This window comes from Lissotriton helveticus, chromosome 4_1 (genome assembly GCF_964261635.1).
Source record: "Lissotriton helveticus chromosome 4_1, aLisHel1.1, whole genome shotgun sequence".
Taxonomy (NCBI): domain Eukaryota; kingdom Metazoa; phylum Chordata; class Amphibia; order Caudata; family Salamandridae; genus Lissotriton; species Lissotriton helveticus.
The window spans coordinates 1,391,123,813-1,391,149,507 of NC_136063.1; the positions used below are offsets into that span (position 1 = coordinate 1,391,123,813).

General features: G+C 49.7%; 1 protein-coding gene across 1 annotated transcript in view; it reads right to left on the bottom strand.

Moving 5' to 3' along the window:
• Window positions 1-25,695, bottom strand: part of CDKAL1 (CDKAL1 threonylcarbamoyladenosine tRNA methylthiotransferase) — a 2,471,408-nt gene that overhangs the window by 1,605,203 nt on the left and 840,510 nt on the right. The window contains exon 5 of the mRNA XM_078687932.1: window positions 18,371-18,467. Coding sequence (XP_078544058.1) covers window positions 18,371-18,467 — 97 coding nt within the window. The remainder of the gene's footprint in view (window positions 1-18,370; window positions 18,468-25,695) is intronic.

Sequence of the window (25,695 nt, forward strand, 5' to 3'; positions counted from 1 at the left end):
TGTTGGACCAGCGTCTGATAGATGCGAGAGATCTTGCGGTCAGGTAGTTCCCCCATAAACACCTTCGCTTCTATTGGACTAAAGTCAGGAAGGGACTCCAGACCTTCCAGGTTAGGTGCCAGCGTGTGTCGAAACTGCAAATATTTGAAGAACTGGGACCGCGGCATCCCATATTCGTCTCGAAGATCTTGAAAAGATTTGAGTGTCAGGTCTGTCAACAAGTCCCCTAGGGACGAGATTCCTATAGAGTCCCAACCCTGGAAGCCCCGTAAAGCTGCCAGTTGGGGCAGCCGCCCGTTTCCCCAAAGAGGAGGCTCCCAGGTCAGAACATTCCACCACCCCATCCTACTCTGAGCCCGCCTCCAGACATGGAACACCACCTACGTGACCGAGGGAAGGCACTTTTGTAATGGCGCGGAATACAGCAGAGTGTGTAAGGACTTATTACCCATCAGGTGCCGCTCGACTGCATAAGCCGGGTCCCCCCTATCCCCGTACCACCACTCGTTGAGAACAAGCAAGTGTGCCGCCTGATAGTAGGAGAGGACATCTGACGTAGCAAGCCCCCCAGGTATACGTGGATAGAAAACCGGTGCGCAGGGCCACCCGGACAGCACCCCCCTCCCATAGGAACCCACTCAGCACCGAATTGGCCTGCTGGAACCAGCGGGCGAAATCTGGTAGGGGTGGTTCTGCAATTGATAGAGAAGACGGGGAAGCACTACCATTTTGAAAATGGCCGATCTACCATAAATCGTCTGAGGTATGTGGGACCACACCTTCAGATCATCCCGTGTACGCTCCCACACCGGGGCCAAGTTACGGTCTCTAGATAAGGCCGGTGTATCCGATAGATAGACCCCATGGTATTTCATCCCCCCCCCAATGCCAGTTGAAGGGCTGAGGCCCAGTCTCCCACCCTCGGCCCACCCCCAAGGACCCACAGTGTGGATTTGCCCGGATTCATGAAAGCCCAGAGGTCTCACCAAACATCTGCAGTATACGTAATAATCTTGGTCCCGGTCTATCTAGATCCGTGAGAGAGAACAGGACATTGTCCGCATACAGTGCTATCTTATCAGTGAGACCCGGCGCCCATCTGAACCCCCGGAGCTGAGCATCAATGCGCACCCATCCCGCCAGTGGCTCCATGGCGAGCACGAAAAGGTAGTGGGAAAGGGGGCAGTCCTGACGCGTGCCCCGCTGGATCTGAAAGGAGCGAGAAATCGCCCCTCCCACCTGCACGGACGCTGTAAGGTCTGTATACAGCAGCTGCAGGTAAGCCAAAAAACGCGGGCTGAGATTAAGGCGCTGCAGCAAAGCGAACAGGTACACCCAACTCAGGGAATCAAAGGCCCTAACCAGAAAATATGTAATTTTAGCCCAAGTAGGACGTTTCCAGGGCACTGAGTGTAAGTAAAAGTAGAAAAGTTCACAAAGGTCATACAACCCCGGTCTCCATGTGGTATATAGTTTTCGATAATGTCTGAGATTAGTAGGTTTCTCTAGTGCAAGCCAATCCTGACCCTATATGCAACAGCTACCCCCATCCCATTCCCTGACCCTAAATGCAGCAGCAACACACATCCGAACTGAAGGCTAAAATCTGGACATTTCCATGATGCACTGTGGGACCATTCCTGTCGCTGGCTATAGTCTCATCCTTGCAAGTGGGGTATCCCTTTTTTAATGGGGAGAAGTTGGAATGGTGGTCGATTTCCACATATTCGTCAACTCTCCCTAGCATTAAGCAGAGAAAATTGTTATTTTCTATTTCTGGCTTCAAAATTAAAATCGGTATGCAAAACAACACATGTAGAAAAAAGCACCTGGTGAATAACCTGTAATCATGGATAAACCAAACCACTATTTGGTTAAATCTTTTTAAATTCAGACGCTTAGGCACATGTAAAAAATGCACAGTTTTCCGTTATATCTATTTCTCATTCATTCGATTTATTCTTTGGGGGTGAAGCATGCATTGTAAGCAGCGAAAAATCATTTTAATCTGCATCTCTATTACTGGCTCTGAGGATCACAGGTTTCTTAAGCAATCAACAAAAACGATACATATCTGCAACTGGAAGAGACGGATGGACTTAAATGTCCTATTTTAACTATGTTTTTATACGAACATTTAGTTTCTTTTTCCCGAGAAATGCAAGTAGCTAGGAAACGTAAAAATAGAAAACATGACCGCTACTTAGCAAATTGTACAAACTGTGGTGATTTATTTGTTTTACTTGGTCTATTTCTGAAAGCATGGTAGAGAGATTTTAGCACTGCAAACCTTTTGCGGATGCCATTTTTAGAGGAAGAAAAACGCACACTTGCACCACACTTTTCCTATTTTATGTTAAAAAACTATTTTCTCAGGTCTGTGCAGAGTAAATAAAGCTTGGTCACCTTTATAATCCCCAACATGTTGATGTAGGGGAGTAGAGGAAGCAAATTTGACCTTGAAGTCTTTGGGAGGAGATGGGTGAAGGGGGAGCGAAGGTTTAACCACGAATTGGTCCGTGTTTTAAAAAAAAAAGTGCTCAGCATTGGCAAGTTAACCGAGAAGTTGGTGAGGAAACTCAAGCGGTTTAACAATAAAAATAAATTAAATATTGCTAAGATGCTAAAACTTCAGTAGGTACGAACAGTACTTTTAAGCCTTACCATCAACATGTAGATATTTCGGTGGCAATGTATGGTAAGCATAAAGAATGGCACTTTAGGAGGAGCTTCGCGCGCAACCAAGATGGCCGCGTGAGCAAGGGGCTCCCGAGACCCTCGTAACCTCCCGAATATATCCTGTCACTTATCCTGTTTGCAGTTGACATCTTTGTGCAGATGAACCACCGGTGATCCTGAAATCGTTTCCGCCGTCCCGATCGGACCCCGGGGGCCGGAGTTGCGGGGCTGAGAAGTTTGCGGCCTTCGTCTCCTGGATGCCCGGCGCCCGAGTTGACATGATGCCCGGGGCATAATTGAACAACAACGGCTTGGGGCAGCGAAGAGCCCCGGTCCGGCTAAGTTTCACTTTCGTTTTTGGTTATCGCTGTGGTCTCCGGACTTGCGACGCCCCACTGACTTTCGCTCTCTCGGCCCCCCTGCCGCTCTATCGCCCTGGTTGGCAGACCCTCTGTGTGGAATTTGTTCTTTTCTCCCTGTTCGGTCTGCTGTATCTCCCCTCCTCTCGCCTTTACCTGGGACATTGTTCGATACTGTACAGACATGATGGGCAAACCTGAGGGAGACAAACAGAGGGTGAAGAATACCAGAAGGGGCAGCTATACCCAAACCAACGTCATGGATCGTTATGCTCAGGTTCGGGGGTCGCCCAGCGGAACCGGTAGGTTGCTGGAGGAGGCGAAGAGTTTGTCGACCCCGGTGGTGGAGCCGACGCTGCAGGATGTGATGGCCTCCATAGATGGTATCCAATCCTCCCTCGGGAAGCAAATGGAGACTCTTGCCCACAAGTTGGATACGGTGACGATTGATGTGAATTTGGTCCGGACGGACCTCACAAAAACCAATGAAACGGTTAAATCGCTGGATATTAAAACATTGAGCCTTACGGACGACGTTGTTGAGTTACAAACCAAAGTCTGTACTCTTGGGGCCTCTAATGACATGGTTGTTCGTCGCCTGGAGGATTTTGAAGGACGGGCCCGGCGGAACAACATCCGTATTATTGGCGTTCCGGAAAAGGCAGAAGAGCAAGCTACTGACCTTTTTGTTGAGGACCTTATCATCAATCATTTAGCACCTAAGGGACTGAGCAAGTTTTTCATGGTGGAACGGGCCCATAGAATCCCGGGTGGAAAACCGAAAGTGGGAGCCCCGCCGCGGCCTCTGATAGCACAGATTTTCAACTTTCGGGACAGAGATGCTATCCTTCAGGCCTCACGTGCGGGTGGTCCCCTGAAGTTTGAAAACTCCTCCATCAGTCTTTACCCGGACTTCACACAGATGGTCCAGAAACAGCGGCTCAGTTTTCTGGGTGTGAAAAGGAGACTTCGCGAGATGGACCTTAAGTATGCCATGCTCTTTCCTGCCAAATTGAGGATTGAATATAACGAAAGGGTATACTTTTTTGTTAAGCCTGAAGTGGTGGCTGATTGGTTGGACACCCTGCCGGCCCGACAGGATCCTGAGAGTCAGCCTGGTGGAGCGGAGGGAGGACCTGAAGAGCAGGAATGAGCACCATCTTCCAGGTCTCCGGGGACTACGAAAGGACTTTTAATACAGTGGTTCTAGATTTGACTTATTACTGCCAGTTTTCTTTTGCACGGGGGGTTGCGGGGATATCGTTGGGGTTTATTCCTCCTCAGCCTTACTTCTCGTAGTTTAGTTGGGTGTGGGGCGACAGGCACACTGCAAGTTGGGGTGGCTTTTTAGTCGTATGCAGGGGTGCAGGGTGGGGGGTGTTGTAATGGGTTGTTTGGGGGTGGGCGGATGGGGGGTGTGGATGTTTTGTGCGTTGTTTTTGCAAGGTGCTATACTGCAGGACATTTTCATCGAAGCATTGGACCCAGCTCGTGGTTGGATCTTCTATTTCTTTTATGATGGGGGGTAGGGGATTGAGGTTGATGAGCTGGAATGTCAATGGATTGGGGGACAAGATTAAGCGTGGGGTGGTACTACAGCTCCTCAAACGCCAATCCCCCGATATTGTTCTCCTTGAGGAGACTCACTTGGTGGGGCATACGTGTCACGCCATGAACAGGATGGGGTATCGTCTGGTTGCCCATGCTGGGTTCTCCTCTGGATCTCGTGGAGTTGGGATCCTTGTTAAAACTGCTCTCCCGCTTGAGGTGGAATCCACTGTCATTGACGATAGGGGACGCTATGTGGCGATTTCGGGGGGGTGGGAGGGTCGTACTATTACCGTGGTTCTATTTATGTTCCTCCAGGCTTACAGTCGACTACTTTTGCTGATCTGGGGCAGGTGTTGCTTGATCTCCCAGCTGGGTCCCAGATCTTAGGCGGGGACTTTAATGCGGTGGTTTCAGGTAGGCTTGATAGACATCCACCCAGGGACGTCAGGGGGACGCATAGTTGGCTGCCTGATTTTATTGATGCGCTGGGAATGGTGGATTGTTGGCGATTGCTTCATTCCACTCAGCGGCAGTATATTTTTCACTCGTGCGCCCATGGTAGTCTCTCCAGGATTGATTATGTGTTAGTACCGGCTGCACAGGTGTTTGGTGTTGCAGAGGTCCGTCATATGGCTCGGGGGATTTCTGATCACTCCCCACTATGGCTCCGATTGGACTTAGTCCCGGGTGCCGAGGGTCGGGTTGCCCCGATTAACCCTTGGTATCTTCGTAGCCCTAAAATTCGTAGTGAGCTTGTGAAGGCTCTGGATCATTATTTCCGAGAGAATGAAGGCTCGGTTTCTTCCGCGGTCTCTCTATGGGAGGCTTTTAAGACCGTCCTGAGGGGTCAGGCCCTGTCATTGATCGCTGGAGTTAAGAAGCAGAGAGAGGAGGAAGTGGTTAAGATAGAGACGGAAATAACAGATTTGGAATTGGCTTTGGAGCAGGAGGTGACCCACTCGAAACTGCATGTTCTGCAGTTGAAGCAGCTTGAATATAAGTCGTTGGTGTCGGACGCGGCGAAGGCTCTTAGCCGGGAGCAACAGGGGCGTATCTATGATGTTGGATATAAGGCTGGCAAATTGATAGCTTGGTTGGATAGGAAAGATAGAGCAAGTCGTGTGGTGCCAGAGATTGAGACGGAGGATGGGGCCCTAGTTACCGACCAGCAAGAGATAGTGACGTGCGTCACCAATCATTTTCACACCGTGTACTCCTCTGTGTCCGATAGACCGGAGGAGGATTCTCGTTTACTGCTTCGAGATATAGCCCTTCCAAGTGTTTCTGAGGAAGATAGGGATCTAATGGACTCGGCGATCACGACGGATGAAATAGCGTTAGCTATGCGTTCCTTACGTTCGGGTAAAGCAATGGGCCCCAATGGTTTGCCAATTGAGTTATACAAGCTTCAGCCCGACAGGATTGCCCCGTATTTAAGGGACATGTTCATGGAGTCCCGGGATGGTGGGTTTCTCCCCCGGGATCAGCGTTTGGCTACCATAGTTGTTATACATAAAGAGGGGAAGCCACGGAATAAATGTGTTTCGTACCGGCCAATTTCATTGTTAAACGCTGAGCCAAAAATTCTTGCTAAGTTGTTAGCTAATAGACTAATTACGGTCATCGGCGACCTAGTTCATCCGGATCAATCTGGTTTTATCCCGCACCGGATTACGGCATTGAATCTTCGGCGGCTGCATGGTGTTATCGCTAGGGCGGCGACGCTGCGTGAATCGGCCATTTTGGCGTCTTTAGACGCCACTATGGCGTTTGATACTGTGGAATGGCCGTATTCATGGGCGGTGCTGACTAAATTTGGTTTCGGCTCGGAGTTTATTGGCTGGGTGCGGCTTCTTTACGCGGATCCCCTCGCTCAGGTAGTGGTAAATGGCCGCGTTTCTGCAAAGTTTAGTCTTGGGCGAGGTACCCGTCAGGGTTGCCCGTTGTCTCCCCTCCTGTTTGCGCTGGCGCTTGAACCCCTAGCTGCGTGGATCTGTTGGGAACCCTCTATAAAGGATATTTATTGGTCCCCGGAACACGAAGATCGTATCTCCTTGTATGCGGATGACATCCTTTTGTACCTGACCTCCCCCAGAAAGTCCCTGATAGTGTTATGCGACGTTTTGATTTCCTTTGGTAAGAATTCTGGTCTGATTATCAACTGGGCTAAATCTTCTCTTTATGTACTCAGTGGTGATGTACCGGTTTTGCCGCGTGGCTGTCCTATCCAGATCGCACAGCAGGGGTTTAAACATCTTGGTATTTTTATTTCAATGGACCCCTTGATCCGGTATGAGAAAAATCTCCTTCCTCTTTTGGCGTGGTTGAGGCGATACGTGGCGAATTGGCGGAAACTTCCACTTTCGTTACTCGGACGTGCGGCCCTTTTTAAGATGATGTCCCTTCCTCGTTTTTTGTACGCCTTGCAGAATACCCTTGATTTTGTTCCTGGTAGCTACTTCCGTATAGTTGAGGGTCTACAGAGGAAATTGCTGTGGGATGGTAGGCCCCAGATTGCATTTGCCAAATTGACGCTCCCCTGGTACGACGGGGGTATTGCTCTTCCCGATATTAAAAGGTACTATTGGGCGTCGCAGTTAGGGGCCATCAACCACGGTACGTATTGCCCCGGGCCAAACCCAGGTTTTGCTATGGATAGGTGGTTGCTCCCTGGAGGTAATTACTATAGGGCATCATATTCCAAATCGGTAGTGAGGTCTCTGACAGGGCCGACGCGGGCAGCTGTGCGGGCTTGGCAGGACGCCACCAGCGTGTTGGGGTGGAAAGATCATTTGACCTTAGCGACCCCGCTTTTTGGATCAGATCGGCTTGGTAAACTGTGGAACATGAAGGGATTTGACAGGTGGGACCTCATTGGTATCTCCAGGGTGGGTGATCTCTGGGTTAAGGGGCAAGTGAAGTCCTTTGTAGCCCTGCAGGCCGAGTTCAAGCTGGGAGAAACGGAGTACTTCCGTTAGGCACAGATCCGTCATGCGCTCGATTCGTTCTTCCCTAGGGGGTGGAGATACCGGAGTCTGCCCCGCTGGAGGACCGTGTTCGGGATGGTTATATACCCGATAGTACCATCTCCCTAGTGTATAAAAAACTGATTAACCATAGGGCAGACCAGGGCGTGGCCAGCAACATGGCCGACTAGGTCGAGTCTCCCGGTGGCTCCGGCGAGCCGACTCTGATCCGATGATTTTTCTGCTGCCCAGAAGTCCCGTACTTGCCGCCCAGCGCACCCCGTTGCCCCTGGACACCTGCAGAGCAGAAATCGTGCTGTGTCCTGCCCGGACGGCGGCACCGGAGGCCAAAAAAGATCCTGCGAGGGACCCGCGACGGTCCCAAGATGGCGCCTTCCCGCGATTGCAGCCCGGAGAGACCAGCTTCCCTGGCGAGCCTGCGGACCTAACTGGCGGTGAGCGGGGGGCCCCCGGGCCTGAGTTTGCCAAGGGGGCCGGAGTGTGCCTGCCCTTCCGGACGATAGAGACTGGGGGAGCCCAAAACAACTGAGGCGGCAGCCGGCGCGGCCCGCAATAGAGAGGGGGACCGCGCCGCGTTAGAGTAACTCAGCGGGGCGCTCTCCTGCCTCCGGCCTTTCTCCTGCCTCTCGTTCCTCTTCCCCCCTGACACGAGGAGCCGGCTGCGGGACCCGGCGAACAGGCAGCGCTCGTGGGCCGTCTCCCGGCGGCAACACGCGGCCTGGAGGGGGAGGCGGACCCAGCCTGGACCCAGAGGAGCAAATTGAGGCCGTGGCTGTGAGGCCTACCAGAATCTGCGGGCGGCGGAGGGCGGCCCCGGCAGCTGCAGGCCGGTGAGACCCGAGCAGGATTGGGGCCCGTGGAGTGGGGCCGTGCCGCCGGCGACTCCGACCCTGAGGAGGCCTGCCTGCTCCCTGGAGTGGTGAGTGGAGTGAGGGCTGCTGAGCCTTGGGAGCCCTGGACATTTGTGGAGGCGCCTGGAGGTGATCTGAAGGCCCGGATACAGTGTGGGGGGCCCGTGGGTGTGCGGCGGCGCCCCGGGCCCCGACGAGGCTGTCTGTTGGGGGCCCGGTTGAGGGCTGTGGAGGAGCGAACCGGGCTTGGTGCGGACGCCCACTGTGCATGGGAGCCCAGGTGGAGGGCATCGGCCTCGCGCAGACGGCGGTGACCAGGAGTAGTGGACAGTAAAGTGACCTGTGTCACGGAGCCGGTGCTTGTGGTTTGAAGGAGTGGTGGACTGTCACCCCTCGCGTCTACTCAGGATGGGGAAAAGGGAGGCGCTGGCCAAGACCTCGAAGCAAGGGACCCTTGATAGGTACGCCACGGGCCCACCTGCAGCAGACGCGACTACGCCCCCCCCAACGCTCGGACACGGCCCTGCTGATGGAGGCCATCCAGGCTCTCCGAAATGATATCCAGGCTTCACGAGCGGCCCTTGAGGTTAAAATAGGAGAGGTGGGCTCCGAGGTGACGCTACTGCGCCAGGACTTTCGAAATCTGACTGAGAGAGTGACCGTTGCGGAGACGAGGCTGGGAGAATCAGAGGATTTCATCCGAGGGCTCCAGAAGGACGTGGAGGATCTAAAGGCATCGCATAAAAGCCTCCAGTGGAAAGTGGACGATGCAGAAAACAGGGCCCGACGCAACAACCTCCGCTTTGTGGGATTTAGGGAGAGAATCGAAGGGAACAACATGGAGGCCTTCCTGCACGCATGGCTCCTGAAAACCTTCCCGACTGCGCGCTTCTCTAACTGCTTCATCATAGAGAGGGCGCATCGTACATTACTCGCAAAGCCACCGGAGGGGGCCCAGCCGAGGCCCGTGATAGCCCGTTTTTTTAACTTTGCGGACCGAGACACCATTTTTGAGAGGCCCGTAGACTTGGGGAGATCAGACTAGAGAATGTGTCCATCATGATTTTTCCAGACTATAGTCAGGAGGTCCAGAAACAACGGCGCTCCTTTGACCAAATAAAAGCGAGGCTCCGAGAGCTACGGATGCAATACATGCTCCTATTCCCTGCGAAGCTGAAGATTATATTTCAAGGGAAATCACACTTTTTCACCCATCCAGATGATGCCTGGCAGTGGCTGGAGGAGCGCCCCCTGCGACGAGACCTTGAGGCCGGCGGTGGGGCCGGGCCGAGTAGGCCAGCGGAGGAGACACGGTGGAGGCAGCAAAGATCCCAAAGGACCAGGGGATCCCGTGGCACGCGGAGGCAGCAATCGACTCCCTATCTGGCCCATAGTAAAAATCAAAGGATCCGAAGAAACTCGTCTTCGCCGGTACGGAATGCGCACAACGGCTCCAGATACAGCTGCCTCATGCGGGATGCAAGATCAGAGGGGGAGGAGGACGCCGCGGGCGCTCCTCTGGCGATGAAGGGGCACAGACACCGTCACTACATCACCTGGTGGTAGCAATTAACGAGCTGGAGAAAGAAGCAAGCGGAGGGGCCGCTGTATCCTCAGGCGACCTTCAAGACTCACATTCGTGAAGTGGGAACTTCTGGGACATGGCTGATGCAGGCTTGAGACCGGACTACACGCAAGTTGGCATACCCCTCCCCGCATTTCCTTCCTTCTTTTCTATCACTTTGGTTCTAGACGGGACATTGTTTAATGGTGTGAGTGACTAATTGAGGAGGAAATTCGGAGTTCCAAGTTTTCTTTGAGTTTGGAGTTCTAAGTGGGGGGGGGGTTTGAGGGTGGGCGACAGACCCTTCCCTCCGGGCACGTCCTTTTGGTGCCAACAGGCCGGTATGGGACAGACGGGGGGAGGTGGTGGGGTGGGGGGACCGGGGAGGGGGGGGGAGTTGCATCCAGTTTTGGGTTGTTGGGAGGGGGGAGGCCCTGAGTATTAGTGTCTTTGGGAGGGTTGGGGGTTCGAGGAGGGAACTGTTTTTTGCATGTCATTTCACTCTTGAGGTACTGACACAACGGGCTCGTATCATGGCACCTCTGGGACACCGCACACATTATAATGAGATGGGATGATGATAGTGCCGTCTGTGAATGACCCATCCAGCGGGAGGCTAAAGATCTTGACGTGGAATGTCAACGGCCTGGGCAGCAAAATAAAGAGGGGGCTAGTAAACAACTATATTAAAAGACTGAAAGTGGATGCGGTCCTATTGCAAGAAACACACCTACAGGGCACTTGTTGTAACTTTCTCGCTAGAGGGCAATATCAGACACTGGCGCATGCAGGCTTCACTTCAGGCTCGAGGGGGGTGGCAGTCCTCTTCCGGAAGCAGCCTCCGTTTCACGTCACACAGACATGGGTGGATCCACAGGGGTCGTATGTAGGGGTGAGGGGGTGAGGGGGAGATGGAGGAGAAGGGACTATACGCTCCTCTCAGTATATGCTCCACCTAAACTGCAAGCAGGCACATTGAAAGCGGTGGCGGATATCCTAGTTGCCACGTCCGACACGATCCAAATCATAGGGGGAGATTTTAATGATGTTATGGACCCCATTAGGGACAGAATGGGAGGGGGGCCAGATCATCGACTACTACACTGCTAGCTAAGACAATGGTAGCGTTGGGCCTCACGGATGTGTGGAGATGGCGACACCCTGAGAGGGCGGAGTTTTCCTTCTTCTCTGGGGCACACAGGGTTTACTCCCGGCTCGACTATATCTTTATGGCCCGGGGGACGTTGCACACCACCGACACGATAGAATACCAAGCGAGGGGCATATCAGACCACTCCCCTCTCCTAGTCAATATTGGGGAAGGCCCGGGGAAGCCGAGGCCAGACACGTGGCGTCTGGCAGCCTGGGATCTCCAAAATGCAGACATTATCCGTGGCCTCCGGGCGGATGTGAAGGTGTATCTAGCAGAAAATGTGGGCTCTGTGGAGTCCCGGGTGAAACTGTGGGAAGCGCTCAAGGCGGTCCTTCGGGATAGGGCTCAGAATAGAGTAGCGGGTGAAAGGAGGAAGGCAGAGGAAGAGGTGACTGCACTTGAGGAGCGGATCCGGACTCTGGATTGCCGGTATCGCTCTGGGGGCGACTCGACTGTCCTCAGACAATTGTTGGATACGCAACGACAATACAGGCACCTTGTGACAGGCGAGGCGAAGGCGCAGGCCCTGGCGACGCTCCATTGCCTATACGATGTCGGAGACAAGACCGGCAGGTTGTTAGCCTGGCTCAGTAGGAAGGAACGGGATGCACGATGGGTGGAGAAGGTGCAGGATGGTCTGGGTAATTGGGCACAGACGGATGACCAAATAGCGGGGGCATTCGCGACCGACTATGGCGCCTTCTATGAGGCCAGACCGTTGGGGTCGGTAGAGGATGCGCTCCAGTACATGGCTTCTATGGATCTCCCGAACCTAGAGGAGGCGGACCAAATCGGTCTGGAAGCGGACTTTACTGTGGAGGAAGTTAGAGAGGCACTGTCTAGGCTCCGGGTGGGGAAATCTCCGGGTCCCAATGGCTTCCCGGCGGAGTTTTTTAGGAAAACGGCGGACTTGCTGACAAGTCACATGCTGGGCCTGTTCGAAGACGCCTTGGAGGAGGGTAAACTACCATTGGACCTCTGCCAAGCCACAATTGTTCCTATCCATAAAGAAGGCAAACCTCCCGAGGACTGCGCGTCCAATAGGCCCATTTCATTACTGAATGTAGAGGTCAAACTCCTTGCGACACTCCTAGCCCTGTGCCTACGGGGGGTCATCTCAGGCCTGGTGCATCTGGACCAGACGGGCTTCCTACCAGATAGGGCAACCCGGTATAATCTCAGGCGGACGCACAATCGGCTGCTGGAGGTCTGCGACCGCGAGGACCCCCACCTCTTCCTATCCCTTGACGCCGAAAAGGCCTTTGATGCTGTTCACTGGCCCTTCTTAGAGGGGGTTTTGATTCGGTTTGGGTGTGGCCCGAAAATTTAGGAAATGGGTGAGCCTGCTCTATACAGACCCCAGAGCGCGAGTCAGGGTGAACGGAGTACTGTCTACAGACTTTCCGGTGCAACGAGGCACTAGCCAGGGGTGCCCTTTATCCCCCTTACTGTTCGCTCTCACCATAGAGGTCCTCGCACGTACAATTCGCCAGAACGAGGGGATTACAGGGTTTGGACTGGGTGGGGGGAGCGTCGCACAAGAGAAAATATCCTTGTATGCGGACGATATCCTCCTCTACATTACACACCCGCACAGTACGATCCCTGCGCTGTTCACGGAACTGGCCAGATATGGAGCACGAGCAGGGTACCAGATAAACTGGCATAAATCGGTCCTCTATGACCCCAGAGACGGGGAGGGTTGGCCTGCCCTCCCGGAAAAACTCCTGACGACAAGGGAGGGCTTTAAGTACCTAGGGGTCTTCATTACCACAGATGGCGCCCTCTCATACGCCAAGAATATCCAGAGAGTGTTGACCAGCTTTTCGGCGGACGCTGCACGCTGGAGACTCCTCCCGCTGACGCTCTTGGGCCGATCGGCCATGTTTAAAATGATCACTCTACCGAAATTCCTATATGCCCTCCAGAATGAATATTTCCCCCTCCGGCGACAGGTTTTCCGCGACCTACATGCGGAACTGCGCGCGTTTCTATGGCTGGGGAAGCAGCCCTGAGTAGCATTGTCCACCCTGCAGAGGCATCAATATGATGGAGGTATATCTTTGCCCAACCTAGAAGCATACTATTGGGCAGAACACTTGACCCCAATAAATGAATGGATAAACGCCCCTGCACATCACCCTACGTACGCCGTGGAACGACATTCGATGAGTACACATACATTTATGCACTTTTTATACAGCGGCAGGGGTAGGGACAGGCTGCTTCCAGCCACAAAGGTCACCTTACAGGCATGGGCTAATGCAACAAGGGCCACGGGGTGGCGGGACAAACCTACTCGTCAGACTCCCCTATGGAAGTGTACCTGGCTCAAGGAACTTCATAAACTTAAGGGCTTTGGGGCCTGGGACGCCATAGGGATTACTACACTGGGCGATGTGATGAAGAGGGGAGAACTGCAATCGTTTGCGGAGTTGAGGAGGGATTATGGTCTGGGGCCCACACAAGCTTTTAGGTACACACAACTGAGGCACGCTTGGAGGGCGGAGGCGGTACTGGCGGCTCCACTCCCGGAATATGCTCCGTTAGAGGGTCGCCTCCTACAGGAACAGATCCCACATAAGGCGGTCTCCCTCACATACAGGACACTCATGAACAACATGCCCAATGGGCTAGTGAAACTGCGGCAAATCTGGGAAAGTGATGTGGGGGATATGGATGAGGTGGACTGGGGAACTGTATTAATGCATCCACGCGAAGTGGCGATTAAATCCCGCCTGCGATTGATACAATTCAAGGTGCTTCATAGGACTTATTTTGATCGGCTGGGATTGTATAAAATTGGGAGGGCAGCAGATCCCTGTTTGCGTTGTGGGTTCGAAAGAGGGGATTTTTTCCACACCATCTGGGCGTGCCCGACTATTCAAGTTTTCTGGGGGGAAGATCTCCAAGAATTAGGAGCGGTGCTGGAGACCACTCTTCAGTTGGACCCTAAGTTAGTCCTACTGGGAATGACAAATGATGTTGATGTAAGCCGCCCACAATTGATCTTCCTAGCGCTGGCCTTAGTAGTGGCCAAGAGGGATGTGGCCAGGAAGTGGGGAGCCCCAGATTGCCCGAGGCTGGAGGAATGGCGTGGTGGTCTGGATTTGTATATGGCCGCAGAGAGGGTTACCTATAAAGCGCGGGGGTGTCCAAAGAAGTTTGGGAGAGTGTGGGGGAAATGGCGCCACTACCATGGGCTGGATGGAGGCCTCTGAGAAAGTTGCTGGGACAGGGGTTGGGGGACCACGAAGGTCATGGCCTGGAGGATGCTGTACTGTATTTTTGGCCAGTGGCACTGATGTGGACTTCACATTGCTTGGACTTTCCTTTGTGAATAGAGAATTGGGGTTCGGGGGGGTTGTGGGGGGGCTCGGGGTTTGGAGCTTCGGAGAGATAATGACATGCCTGTTTTATTGTTCTGCACTGAAAATGCTAATAAATATATTTCCCCCCCAAAAAAAACCATAGGGCAGACCTTCTGTTGCAACAGCGAGATCAGTGGACCCGTGACGGTCTTGAACTTGATGATGAAGATTGGCAGTCCGCGATCTACTCCCCAAAGGAGGTCGCAATTCCAGCTCGCCTGAGATTGATCCAACTCAAAATACTACATAGAGTGTATGTCACGGGTCCCCGCTTGGTTCAGATGGGTTTTTCGGAGGAGGGTCTGTGTAGGCGGGGTTGTGGCCAGCTGGCCACGTTTATGCACATCATCTGGGAGTGTGGGAAAGTAGCCAACTATTGGTGCAGGGTCCACAAGGTGCTTCAGGAAGTTACAGAGGTGGCACTTTTGCCTGAAGCCAGGCGTTGCCTGTTGAATGTTTGGGAGCCCACTGATCATAATGTAGCCCAAACGCAATGGGTGACCTTGGGAACGATGATTGATAAACGCAATATTGCACAATTGTGGGGATCCCAGCGGCCTCCTACTATTGAGGGTTGGATGGATGACATGGACTGGTGTATGTTCAGGGAAAAGACTGTATATGTGGCTCGAGGTCGTTCCCGGAAGTGGCATAAAATCTGGGCCCCCTGGAATCGCTATAGAGGAGATATATGTGTGCCACCTGAAACAATTGTACTTGATCTCCCGCTTTCCCCCAATCTTGACTAAATATTATATTTGAGCCTCCTTTTCCTTCTTCCTCTCCCCCTCCCCCCCAATCATATCCTTTTTAGGTCTCGCCTGTCAATGCGCATGCGCATTGAGCAGAGCGAGACTATGGGGGCTTAAACAGAGCTTACCTACACTGGCGATTCACTGGCGATTTGATGAAGTGCATGTGCACTTTTAACTCAATGCGCAAGCGCAATTAGTTAAAATGCGCGTGCACAGCATCAAATCGCCAGCTTAGTGCCGCCAGCAGCTCTTCCCGCTCCGCCCCCTGCTGCATCAAAGGCTTGGCGCTCTGCCTCAGCCCAGCCATTCTCCTCCCCTAATTACCCCCTGCTGCATCAAAGGCTTTTTCACGGCCGGCCAGCCGTGCTTTCAGTTTCACGGCTGGCCGGCCGTGTCTCCTTTTCTTTTTCTTTAATCCGCTGCATGTTAATAATAACGATATCTGCTTGCTTTGCTTTATAGCACTTCTTATCATAGTTTTGCCGTTTCTAAGTTCTATCAATCACAGGCTTTATAACACTTCTTATCATAGTTTTGCCGTTTCTAAGTTCTATCAATCACAGGTTCTACTGTTATCATTCTCCTCCCCCCTCCCCACATTAATGCCCTCCGTCTTGTTTGTTGCAGTCTGTCTTCCTTTTGTCTCTCCCTATCCCTCTTACTTCACCTTTTTCTCTCCCCTTCCCTCTGCTTCGCCATCTCTTCTTTCCCTCTCGATTCCCCGTGTTTCCTCCTTTCCCCCGCCTCACTCTCTTCACTATATGTCTCACTCCTTTCTTTCTCCCCTTTATATATTTTTTCCGTTCTCTACTTCTCTCTGTCCCTTACCTCTGCACACCCCTTCCCTCCCTCCACTCGTCTGTTCTCTCCCTGCCCCCTTGTTTTTTTTTCCTCGCACAAATGGGAAAAATGGCACCCATCTGTGAACCTGGCAACCCTGGGAGCTGCTTTCCTTCTTAGATGGCATTACGTCAGCAGCTATTCCGGGTCCCTGCCACTCCGGGTCCCAGTTCAGGCCTTTCTTTTGCACGTCATTGTTTTCGGGCAAATTGGTCCAATTTTCAAAAGGGTAGGGGGTGCGGGGGCACACTGCAGGTCAGCATTACATACCGCAAATCATTATGGCAGATGCAGTTCCTGTTAGATGTGTTTTAACATATGTGTTTGCACAGCCAATGCTTGATGCATTCCTGGACATGTGTTTCTGAGTTATTTCGTTCCTTCAACAGAAAGTTGCAGTCGTATTGAGATCAATTACAGTTCCTTCTTCCACGTGTATCTGCTGCTGTACATTTAAATGTATATCAGTTCTCCTGCAAGAAGTGTTGTCTTCCATACTATGCTCTCCAGATGACACCATATCATCAGCGATTCCAGAGCTTTGCCCTGGGCTTGCCTTTACCTTTTAGGGTGCATTAGTACATCTGTTATAGTTGAAATGAAACAGGACGACAACTCCCAGAATGCATTCGGCTGTTAAAAGGAAAGCTGAGCACTATTCTGTGTAGCTGGTATTGTGCTCTTACTTGTACATCCGTTCCTGTGCTATGAGCTGCTCCTGGGCTTTTACAAATGCAGCAGTCCTACTGAGAATGTATATGGAGTCCCTGCTAATAATTGTTGCATCTGTGGCATTAAACAAGTCAGACCCCTCACCCTCACCCCCTCACCCTCAACCCCTCACCCTCACACCCCCTCACCCTCACACCCTCACACCCCCTCACTCACCCTCACACCCCCTCACTCACCCTCACACACCCTCACACACCCACTCACCCTCATACACCCTCACATCCTCTCACCCTCACCCACCCACCCTCACACCCTCACCCACCCTCACCTCACACCCTCACCCCCTCACCCTCACCCCCAACCCCTCACCCTCACACCCCCTCACCCTCACACCCCCTCACCCTCACACCCCCTCACCCTCACACCCCCTCACCCTCACACCCCCTCACTCACCCTCCCACCCCCTCACTCACCCTCACACACCCACTCACCCTCATACACCCTCTCACCCTCACCCACCCTCACAACCTCACTCATCCTCACCCCCTCATCCTCACACACCCTCACTCACCCTCACTCACCCTCACACCCTCACTCAGCCTCACCCTCACCCTCTCACCATCACCCCCCTCACCCTCACCCTCATCCCCTCACCCTCACACACCCTCAGCCACCCTCACACCCTCACCCTCACACCCCCTAACCCTCACACACCCTCACTCACCCTCCCTCACACACCCTCACCCTCACACCCCCTCACACCCCCTCACTCACCCTCACTCACCCTCACACACCCACTCACCCTCACACCCCCTCACCCTCACACCCCTCACCCTCACACCACTCAGTGCTACAACACATATTGTGTTACAATAGGTGTCACATTTGCGAAAGATAAAACTATTGGCATTGTAAATAACAAAGCTATTAATTTCCCTATTTTCAAAACAAGCACATAAATAAAAAATTTGTCCTTTACAATACCAATAGCTCAAACTTTCCTAATGCGAGACCTATTGCATTGCTGTGCTTCTCTCCCCTGCTGCACTCTCCTGCTCTCTAGAGATGTGGCCTAACGACCAGAGCTGCCATCTAAGTCACGTAAATACAAAACATGTTGCATTCCAAATGCTATAGGTGTCACATTCGCGAAAGTTATAACTATTGGCATTGTAAATGACAAAGCTATCAATTTAGCTATTTTAAAAACCAAAAAATAAATAAATTATTTGTCATTTACAAGACCAATAGCTCCAACTTTTCTAATGCGAGACCTATTGCATTTCCAATGCTTGTTTATACTGTTGTTCATGTACTGATGGTCCGCCCTTGTACAGTCTATTTGCTTTGTGTAATTTATTGATACCTTGCTGTTTTCTTTGTTTATTTTTAATAAAAAGAAATATATAAAAAAAGAATGGCACTTTATACGAATGAAGGATGTATTCAGTATTAAAAAAACACATTTTTGAAACAGACGAATAAATAGAGGAAATAAAATCAGACTCTTAACAGACAGTTCTTGCTCCCCCGACAGCCTGCTGTCTGGATACCCAAGGAGTGCCAGTAATTTCAAGAGTGATCTTACCCCAATGATGCTTAAGCCTTTGAGGTAGTCCTGCCTAGGCTGGGCTTGTGGGACACATCCTGCCAAAACAACCTTTTTGTCCGCCTCTTGAGCTTTCCTGGAAACAAAAACAAAATTAAAGGCGATAAGAATTATTATTTTACCAATGCAACCTGTATTAAAATAATAACAAAGGGGATAAAACCACACTACATAAGACAACAACACTATGGACTATGAAGAGGTCAAAGACAAAATGATCCCGGTATGTCTATAGTCTAGAGCAGCTCCCAGTGGCGGCTGCTCCTTAACAGAGGCGGGGCTCAGTGAATGAGAAAATAAATCAGTGATATGCCTGCCAGCCGCCGCCTCTCTGTACTCTTCGCACACTTCCATGACTCCAGGGGCAGTAAAAGGAAGCACACAGGCTTCCAGGCTCCTCTAGTCAATCAAGACGCTGCTGATAGCAGCATTGTGATTTGTCTGAGTGCTGTGGATCGGTGCTCAGAGAGGGACTGGGAGGCTGTGCATGTTCTCCACCCAGGCTAGACAATGCAGCCTAGTGGAGAACAAACAAAGTGCGCATGATGGTTTGACCAGCCCAAGACAGCCAGCTAAACAGTCAGGCGCACTTAAGGGAGTGCTCACCAATTCTCCCTCGGCTCCTCTGTGACAGCCCAGCCCCTAACCAGCTGAGCAACGATGAAAAAATAAAATGATAATAACAATGTTCTATTTTATTTTTTCCTTTATGATCCGCTCACAGAGCCGTGAGGCGATGCTCCTCTGACTTAGTGGAGGGGCCGCCCCTGGCAGCTCCATACAGTATGCAGCAGGACTCCTTCCTGTGCCGAGCACTGAAGTCAGGAGGGAGAAGCCACCACGCCCATATTCCACAATCTGTGTCTTGTGAGGGAAACCCTATGTACATATTTCAATGAGGCTGACCTTGCCGTAGTGGCAGAGTACACAAAAGGGATGTCCTAGCCTTTGCGCATTACTCATCCATCATGATTCCCATGCCCCATTCCCTGGCCAAACGCAGTAAATAAGAGCAGTCTTTATTTCTTACAAAGGAGCGATACATTTATTTCATCTTGTGGTCACCTAGGCCCCACATGTGCCACTTCATCTCTAGAGGGTTTAATCCTGGGAGATATTCCAACCCTGTTATGTTCAGTGCTAATGAATGTCTTTGTTGTAAATAATGGTAGAAATGACTATAGCATAAATAATATTCTGTCTGCAAATCCTGATAGTATTTGAGTATTCATAATGTCCCCCACGGTGGGGATTCCAATAATGTCTAATTTCTATTAACCTACCAACTTTGCCACCTGCTACCACATAGTTCACACCCACAACGACATTTATTTCTGTCAGCCGCTACTTCCATCATATAGACCACAGTGTCTTTCCAGATATTAACAACCACTTTGGACGCCATTGGGAGGGACTGATCCACTGTACTGCCATAAAACATATGAATTATGGTTTTACTTCGGAGCACCCATTTTTCAGTGTCATAGGGTCTCCATGGGTGTCGTACCATCATTCGGTAACAATCAGCAGATTGGAGTCCCTGCAATAAGAGTGACTGCCCACCACTGCTAAACCACCTTCATATGTACATTTAACACATTTGGATAATGCTATTTGTTGGAACCCCTAATTCCACAGTTAAGTTCAGAGTATGGAATCTACTTTGTCAAAGAAGGAACTTATCATTGAATTGGGAAAATTCTGTAGCAGGTACAAGAATTAAAGCAATGACACTATATTGAAAATGTGGATTGTCTCAGAAGGGACAGTGGGAGTACTGTCCAGACTTTAATTTATACTGTTAGTTGGTCCAGTACTGGTTGACTATATCTTTCCCAGACCAAAGTGGTGTCTAATGTAACATAAGCCCCCAGATATTAGAATTCTTGCGTGACCTCCTTCAATTCACTAGACCACCTGTGTTGGGAGGAAAGACTGAAGATTTGGCTCAGTTTATTAAGTTGCCAGTTGTCTTGCCAAAGATATTGAGGATCTGAAGTGTGTGAGGGCCCATCATTTCGGGGTCCACCAAGAAGATTAAAACATGGTCCGTAGAGATGGCCATGCTGTCAGAGACACCTTCCTCTCCACTTGAAATCATACACTTGTGCATCAATAAGGATCAATTCCATTAACGGCTCTTGTGGCAATGGCAACAAGGAGAGGCAACAGTGGGCATCCCTGACTTGCCCCCGCCACCTCCCCCCCTTTGTACTGGAAAGGGGTCAGTTGTTCCATGGCCCACTCAGACCTGGCCATCAAGTGTATGTCAAGTAAACATATATCGGCCAACAATTTTGACCCAAAATTAAGGTGTTGAAGAAGGACAAATAAGTAACTCCAACCCAGTGGAAACCTACGTCTTCTCAATCAGCCAACAGAACCATAGCAGGACACCCCTCCCCCGCCCAACTGTCTGCCAAAACCATTCAGCCACCATACGCTGTGTCTTTGGACTCAGCGTGGCATAAACCCAGACTGGTCCCACCTGACCAAAGAAGGAATTACTCCAAGCAGTCAATCCACCAAGGCTTTTGCTACGATCTTGACCTCAGTGTTTAAAAGGGAAACAGGATGGTAGGATGACCAAAGCTCCGGTCAACCGTCTGGCTTTGGAATTACCACTATCTCTACCGTATGCCTGTCTGGGGGCAACAAATGTCTCTTCTCCAGTCTCACAGAACGTTAAGATTTAAGGGCTAGAACTGGGGTAATGGATGGAAGTAAGATTAGGTTAGGGGTTGATTTAAGTTAAGGGAAATGGATGTGGATGGCTTAACAAAAGGGTGCAGTGGAAGGGTAGCGCATAAGTGGTACAAAAGTTATCTCCCCCATAAAATGGCACACATGTGATGTGAAAGAAAAAGAACACTGAGGCTATTGAGAGCATACTTGTTATGTTTATGGTTAGTACATATCTAAATGCAGTTCTATATTTTACTTATCCATTTCTATGTTGTTCAGGGACATGCATAGTAGCTTCTACCTTTTGACTTCTACGTTTTTGTGTACCACATTTTTTTTTACCATAACCTCAACGGCTGATCATAAGAAAAAACAAGCATTTGCATTGCAGTAGTTCTTGCATTTACATGAGTTTTGTAAATACGACACCTATTTCATTACAAATGCTAGTTTGTAAAAACACCCATGCAGTGATTTAACATCGGCCACGCCCCTTTCTTTAGACGAGCCGTGTCTAAAGAAAGGGGTGTGGCCGCCATTAATGTGAAAGCATTTTAAGGAAAGGGGCGCGGCGGACACTACAATGTAAGTGCGGCAATAAAAAAAAAATAGTTTAAAAAAACATGAGGCTACATTTGCCGCGGCAAGTAAAGCAAAGGCACAGCCGCTGCTATCAGCGCGGCGTGCTGTGCTATGTAAAAATAATACTAAAGCTGTTGTGAGGGAGTCATAACTGCAACAGCAGACATGCGAAAACCATTAAATGAAATAGTGCTCAGAGGCTGTAATAAAAGCCTACCGAGCAACAATACATGTAAAAGGGGGTGAACTCATGGGAGGTTATAAATGAAGACAATGTGGTTCTAAAGAGGGACTAACGAGCCTATTTACAAATCAGAAGCCAGCATTTACGAAGGACAATTACATAAGCTAATGACAAATATGGTCGGAGAGTGGGCGGGGCTTCAAGTGCATACTCTAATTCAGCTGCCTTGCAGAGCGAGAAGCATGGACGCTGCCGCTAGGCTCGACCTAAACATCCAATATATTAAGAGGTCCGTAATCTCACATGAGAGAATTTTTATTTCTAGACTATCCTCTCCACATCTTGGAAAGTAATGACCTATTAACTAATATAGCTATTGGGAAGTGGGGGAGTGGTCATTATGTGGGTCAGAGAGGGCTGGAGAACAGAGCTAAATCTGCTGACTTTGGGTTGCAATGTAAAATAACAGACAAGGTGTATTTCTACAACTCCCTGGACCAGTCTAGGAATGACAGATATCCCGCTCATTTTAGAGGATGGTTCTGGAGACTACACACTGTGTAACCACATGTTCGATATTAAGCCTCTGTCTCCAACTTATTTCGCAATATGTCCAAGGTTGCTTCTACCTGTGAACAGTGTATTCTTTATGTCTATTTTTCACTTTAACTTTAGTAGTATTCTAGAGAGATGCTTTTATCTTTCGGCCTATGAGGACCATCTTGATGTGCATTGCAGGTATGGTCTCCTCAGTTGTGGCGAGCTATGGCAATTCTAAATGTTAGCACTTTTCCCCTGTTCACGTTTACTGATCTTCGATTGGAGGCAGCATCTGCTGTAGACAACAAGAAACACCATCTCTTTTGCTCAATCACTTCACCTTAACCCACAGCTATTGTCCCCTACAAATGAGCAGTTCTTTCAACAAAAGACTCATGCGGCAGTAGCTTTGTGCACATCTTCATGAGCAGCTGGCACTTATAATATTCAAATATAAGTGGCATGTTGTACATCTGCCAGATGTTCTACCTGACCTTCTACCTGACCTTCAAGACTAGTGACAAATGCAGCTGCACAAACTCTGAACTTTTATATTTCATCTACATGTGAGATGTCTTCAGTTCAACAGGGCTCATGCAGGGCTTTGGTAATCCCTAAAGAATTCCAATCAACCGTTTTAAACTCTGGGGATATAAATACCAACTCATTTTGTCTAACAGCCACATTCCAAACACAAGAAATGATGGGCGGAGCGCTGAAACTTTTCAAACACTCACCCCCAATTACAGATCTGGGTTGAATCCATCACCGTTCTTGAGCTCACTTCGCCACCTCAGTTCAGGCCCAGTCCCATAAGACACAATGTCAAGACTGATTTGCATATTGCTGGGTCTGAACAGGGGTGGCGAAGTGAGCTAAAGAACTATGATGGTCAAACCAGATCTGTGACTGGGGGTGAGTGTGTGAAAAGTTTCAGTGCTTCGTCCATCATCTCCTTGTATTTGCTTTGTTCGCCCTAAATTGGCAGGGTATGCCCAGACATGGGTCCCTTGCTCACTTTGCCACTGGATTCAAGCTAGCCTGGCTGATTAGGGGTGTTACCCCAAGACAGGATGCTTGTTTCCGTTTCAGGGAAAATCTGGCTTGGCAGTTCGGGCTCGACTGTTCCCATGAAGCACAGGGTCAAGACTGATTTGCATATAGCTGGGTCTGAACTGAGGTGGCAAAGTGAGCTAAAGAACGATGATAGATTCAACCCAGATCTGTGACTGGGGGTGTATGAACAGTTTCTGCACTCCGTCCATCATCTCCTTGTGTTAACAGCCACATTCCACCAAATTCTTTTGTCTTCAAAACCTTCTTCAAAGATCATAGAAGAGATTCCCAAGTTGAAAGAAACAAACCGGTTGACAACTTCCAAAATAAGGAACCACCCAATACTGGTTACTTTATGCTTCAGAAGATTGATTCAGTGACGCCCACATGTCCAGCAAACAACCTAAATATGAAGATTACTGTTGAGAGATTAATACAGCTAACAATTTGAGCATTAGATCCAAGACTAAACACCAGAAGAAAAACACCAAAAATACAGAATTGAGTGCTAGAAATAGACTTTAAACCCACATAAGGAAATTGTGGTGTCCTTTTCCACCTGCACTAATTTCTCCCAGAGAAAAACTATTAGGCTCTCTGACAGTGCAGACAAAACTCGCAGTATGGAATATGTAGGAGTGTTGTAAAGTATGAGCACCTGAAATATTTAATAAGTTCGAGCACAAGCAGTGACGAGGTAGACTTCGTAACTGGAAAAAACAGAAACTGTAATACAAGCTTCTGTTTCTCCAAAACATAATCAATAGCTTCTAGCCAATAACAAATCCTTAAAACTACATCATCCTTTATCTACTGTAAAAATCTGTTCACCTCTCTAGCCACGACACTACTGTTATGTTGATAAAGGAGTGGATACACATAATATTGCTAGTTTCTAATTCTCCCTAGAAGTGGTCAATCACTTTAAACTAGGACGAATGACACTAGCCTCCAATCCAATTTCATTCAGGGCACAGATAGTACCACCAGTGGACTTCATCAGAGAGCCTTTTTGAGTTATCTGGGATTTTCGCCTGCTTTGTGAAAAGTAAGCCCGTAACTTGATCTTCTGCCTATAGACATGAGTGGGCCTATGTAGAATAGTGTTGATCTGAATCTCCATACTATGTATAACACTTACTGGAGGTGCCAAAACCATGCGATGCAAGTGCCACCAGCCCGTTCTGGAGAGGCATTTTAGAGAGGCAAAGAGATATTTGAGAGGGGTTAGCAACGTTGGGCGGGTATTTTAAGTATTTTCAGTAAAGAAAGGGACATTCACAACTTTGAGCTCTTGGCATTGTAAATGATAAGGTCTTTTATTGATGTGTTTACAAAACCTGCAAGTGGTGCGTAAACACTGCTTGCAGATTCTGTAAACGCATAAGGAAAATGCTACTTACCAGTATGCATCTGTTCTTGGCATGTTATTCTTCCATACGCCTGCATCTGGCAGCAATTGCTGCCTATTTACAGAATAGGCAACATCTATCTCTCTTCAGAGTACCTGCAATCAAAGCATTCATGGAAGGATTAAAATGAATAATCCCACCTAGGTTACCATCTGCTCTGGTATGGAACCTGAACATTGTCCTTACAAGACTCATGGGACCCCCTTTCGAGCCTTTACACAAGTATGAATTGCAATTCCTAACATGGAAAACTGCTTTCCTTGTTACCATCACCTCTCTCAGAAGAGTTGGTGAAATACAAGCATTCACAATACAAGAACCATTTTTTCAAATACATCCTAATAAAGTGGTTCTTAGGCCTAATCCAAAATTTCTGCCAAAGGTTATCACTCCTTTTCATCTTAACCAATCTGTAGAGCTACCTGTGTTTTTCCAAAACCCAGACTCTGTTGCAGAAAGGGCTTTACACACCTTAGATGTTAGAAGAGCCCTCTTATACTACACAGATAGGACTAAATCCTTTAGAAAGACAAAACAATTATTTGTATCTTTCTCTCCCCCACAGAAAGGCAACCCCATCTCTAAGGGGGGAATCGCCTGGTGGATTGTAAAGTGTATACAAATACGCTATCAAAAAGCTAAACGTACACTAACAGTTCCTCCTAGAGCGCACTCCACTCGCAAACTAGGAGCCTTTATGGCTTTCTTAGGAAATATACCACTAGAGGACATATGCAAGGCAGCAACATGGTCTACACTACACACCTTCACTAAACACTATTGTGTTGATGTGAATGCCAAGCAGCAAGCTGCAGTAGGCCAAGCTGTCCTTAGAACACTGTTTC